At 42.8% G+C, this 4,495-nt stretch overlaps 1 protein-coding gene across 1 annotated transcript in view; it reads right to left on the reverse strand.

Annotated features, from left to right (window-relative positions):
- The window catches only part of CATSPERD (cation channel sperm associated auxiliary subunit delta), a 56,178-nt gene that overhangs the window by 23,014 nt on the left and 28,669 nt on the right, over nucleotides 1-4,495 (reverse strand). The window contains exon 12 of the mRNA XM_015564301.1: nucleotides 3,180-3,356. Coding sequence (XP_015419787.1) covers nucleotides 3,180-3,356 — 177 coding nt within the window. The remainder of the gene's footprint in view (nucleotides 1-3,179; nucleotides 3,357-4,495) is intronic.

Here is a 4,495-nt window from a genome sequence, read left to right on the forward strand (position 1 = left end):
GGGGGAAGGGGGTGGGGGGGATGTGGGAAGAGACTGGACAAAAATCGTACACCTATGGATGAGGACAGTGCGGGGAGGGGTGAGGGCAGAGGGCGGGGTGGGAACAGTGTGGAGGGGAGCTATGGGGGGAAAAAAGAGAAACAACTGTAATAATCTGAACAATGAAGATTTAATTATTAAAAAAAATAGTATAGAGCCCTAGCTGGTTTAGCTCAGTGACTAGAGCATCAGCCTGCAGACTGACGGGTCTCAGATTCGATTCTAGTCAAGGGCACCTGCCCGGCTTACAGGCTCGATCCCCAGTAGGGGTGCATGCAGGAGGCAGCCAATCAATGATCTTCTCTCATCATTGATGCTTCTCTCTCTTTCCTTTCCCTTCCTCTCTGAAATCAATAAAAATATATTTTAAAAAATAGTATGAAAAGTCCTCAAAAAATTAAACATCGAGCTATTATCTGACCTGGAAATTCCACTTCTAGGTATTTAGCTGAAGGAAATGAAATCCCTATATTGAATGGATATATGCACCCCCATCTTCATTACAGCATATTCCCAATAGCCAACGCATGAAAGCAATGTATGTTCATCAGTGAGTAAACAGATAGAGAAGATGCAGTGTGTATCTATATCTATATCCACAATGAAATGTTATCCAGCCTTAAAAAGGAAATCCTGCCATTTGTGACAAGGTGGAAAGACCTTGAGGATATTATGCAGAGTGAAATAAGTCAGCGAAAGACAAATGCTATATGACCTTACTTAGTGTGGAATCTAAAAATGCCGAACTCATAGAACCAGAGATCAGATTGGTGGCTGCCAGAGGCAGGGGCTGGAGGATGGGCAAAATGGGTGATGGGGTACAACCTTCCAATTATAAGATACTAGGGATGTAATATACAGCACAGAGACTATAGCTAACAATAGTTATTGCATATTTGAAAGTTGCTAAGAATAGATCTTAAAAATTCTTATCACGCCGAAACCGGTTTGGCTCAGTAGGTAGAGCGTCGGCCTGCGGACTGAAAGGTCCCAGGTTCGATTCCGGTCAAGGGCATGTACCTGGGTTGCGGGCACATCCCCAGTGGGGAGTGTGCAGGAGGCAGCTAATCGATGTTTCTCTCTCATCGATGTTTCTAACTCTCTATCTCCCTTCCTCTCTGTAAAAAATCAATAAAATATATTTTAAAAAAAATTCTTATCACAAGAAAAGAAATTTGGCCCGGCTGACATTGCTCAGTGGTTGAGCATCTACCTATGAATCAAGAGGTCATGGTTCGATTCCTGGTCAGGGCACACGCCCATGTTATGGGCTGGATCCCCAGTGTGGGCTGTGCAGGAAACAGCCTATTAATGATTCCCTCTCTCCCTTCCTCACTGAAATCAATACAAATAAAAGAAATTTATAACTATGTGTGGTGATGAATGTTAACTAGGTTTACTGTGGTGAGCATTTTACAACATAAACATATATCAAATCATTATGTTGTAGACTCGAAACTAATATAATGTTCTATTGTATGTCAATAATATCTCATTGATCCTGGCTGGGTAGCTCAGTTGGTAAGAGCGTTGCCCCCACATGCCAGGGTTGTGGGTGCAATCCCCGATCTGGGCACATACAAAAATCAACCAATGAATACACTATATGAATAAGTGGAACAACAAATCTCTCCTCTCTCTCTCTCTCTCTCTCTCTCTCTCTCTCTCCTTCTCTCTAAAATCAATAAATAAAAAATTTAAAAATATTTCATTAAAACTGGCAAAAAACTTTAAAAATAAAGTTAGAAAAAACTTTCCTGTATTTCTGACCATGTGATTTCTAGGGACTGCGGAGATGGATTCTGGGCCTAAAGAAGACATTTTACTATTTCTGTCCAGCAGCTGCTCCCCCTTCCTGAGTGTATCCCCAGTTTCCTTTGGGACTATCCTGAGTTTCCTTTGGCAAATCACCATCTTGCACATCCTTGGATATGTGGCCTGAGGGTGAACTGACTGCACCACTGTCTCTAGGTGTGGATTCTAATTGGCTCAGCCTAGCTTTGTGATTGGTCCATGAATGGGCATGTCATCCTCTATGAGCCAATGAGATGTGGGAGACATGCTGGGCTTTCTCTTGGCTTCTCCAAGGCTCTGATGAGCCGCTCTTTCTTTCTTTCTTTTTTTTAATATATATTTTTATTGATTTCAGAGAGGATGAGAGAGAGGAAGAGAGAGATAGGAACATCAATGATGAGAGAGAATCATTGATCCACTGCTTCCTGCATGCCCCTCCTCTTGGGGATGGAGCCTGCAACCCAAGCATGTACACTTGACTGGAATCGAACCTGGGACTCTTCAGTCCGCAGGCCAACACTCTATCCACTGAGCCAAACCAGCTAGGGCTAGAGACCCCCTTTCTTGCCTGGGGTACAGCATGAGGATGCCAGGTCTTCAGGGTCGGCTGCCAGCTTGCTGCCATGATATGAGAAAGCATAAAACAGCCTGCAGGCAGAGTGGAGAGGTGGAGAGAAGCCGGCTCCTGGTGGCATGATTTCAGACACCAGATCAAGCCTCACCTGGAGGCTTCCCCCTTCGGATGTTTTAGTTCCAGAGTCAACAGTTGCCTTTCTGGTTTAAGCCCATTTGTTTGGATTTTCCATTACTTGCAGAATAATGAGTCCAACTTGATATGCTCGTATTTCTCTATTTCTATGATTTTCCTCTCTTTAATTAGTCTGCTTGACGGAGGATGGCTCACGAATCGCCTGAGCCCTTATGCATCTCCCTCCCTGGGGGCTCCAGGTTAAGTTTCTGTGGAGCCAAGACTGTTCATTTAACTGCTTGTGGTCCTGATAACCAAATCTCTTACTTTCCTCTCTTCTGAGCAATTTGAGTGTTTGTTGACTTCCTTGTTACAAAGAGCATCTACTAAAAGTGAAATACGTTTCTATTTGAAAGAACGGACCTACAAGATGTGGGTGCCAGCCTTTGGGGCAGTGGTGGCTGATTGTCAAATACAGTTGTTCATGTGAAGTTCAAATCTAACTGGGCACCCCAGGTTTTATCAGGCCGCCAACCCTACTTGGAGCTCTACATGTGGTTGCCAGCCACAGATGCCCAACTCTGGGTCTTTGGGATTTGTGTGTTTGTTTGTTTTTAAAGTGTCTTGAATATGGAGCTAAACAGTTATGATCACATACTTTGCAGAGGTCAATATGCAGTTGAGGGTCCATGAGAACTGCCTGGATATTCACGAAGCACTTCTGGAAATCAAAAGCTGGAAACTTCGAGTCAGGAAGTGGAGTCAGGATTTCAAGTATCCCCAGGTCAGTGAACATCAGGGCTGCCTGTGGGGACCAGATGTTTTGGTGTGGAAACTGGAAAAAAAAAAAGTGATTCTGAAATCAGTTCATTCTAATTCTTTTTTTGGGATTTAAATTTTGTCTTAAGATTTGGGTTTAAAGAAGGTAGACCAAACAAACAAACAGCAAAGTTATAGGTACGCTTTGTTGAGACACCTACTCAAGTTTTACTCATCCCTTGTGTTTAAACCAATAATGGAAATTATGTTTCCCATCAGAGAGGCTACCCATGAGATTTCTTAATAGGTCATGGACCTGCTTGGAAAGTTGGAAAAGCCACAGGATCTCTCCCCAGAAAACGCTGGTCATCAGAATGTCAGGGTTAAGGCTTCACAGAGACAGTTCTGGTGCTAATGCCCCACACCAGTGATCCTGTCCTGCTTCCACTGTCAGGAACTTTCAGGAAATATGGTGGCTGTAGATGCAACAGGAAAACCACTGAAGTAGCAGTTAGCACAGCTGAGGGACTTTTCTGGTTCAGTTGTGAAGAAGTTACGTGACCTTAGCAGAGAGAGGGACTTGAACTTCAGTTTCTCCCTGTAAAAGTTGAATGATATTGACACCTTCGCAGGGTTGTTGTGAGGACGAAATAAAATTAGATAAGCATAATGTACAAGATACTGTGAGATATTCCAGCATCAACACTTCATACCTCTGTAACCTTGGATAAATGACTTTACTTCTCTGTGCCTCAGTTTGACCATCTGTCCAATGGGAACAATTTAAGAGTCTACTTCTTAAGGTGATGGTCAAGGTTAAATGAGGTTAATAGTCAGAAGATGGTTAGACCAGCACCTGCCATATTCTAAGTACTCAGTAAGTTTTAGCAGTCATTGCTATTATTTTAATAACTATAAAAATTACTATTACTACTAAAATTATTAAGTTAATGTTACTAATTTGGTATTAATTAAAATTATTATTACTTTTGCTATTAAAATATTGTTACTATTTTAATAACTAGAGCAATTTCTAGCCTCCAGTAAGAGGACTGGAGCCCTAGCTGGTTTGGCAGAGAGGGCAGAGCATTGGCTTTTGGACCAAAGGGTCCTGGGTTTGATTCCGGTCAAGGGCACATACCTTGATTGCAGGCTCCTCCCGGCCCTAGTCTGGCTCATGCAGTAGGCAACCAATTGGTGTCTCTCACACCAATG

The sequence above is a fragment of the Myotis davidii genome, unplaced genomic scaffold, assembly GCF_000327345.1.
Source record: "Myotis davidii unplaced genomic scaffold, ASM32734v1 scaffold341, whole genome shotgun sequence".
Classification (NCBI taxonomy): Eukaryota; Metazoa; Chordata; class Mammalia; order Chiroptera; family Vespertilionidae; genus Myotis; species Myotis davidii.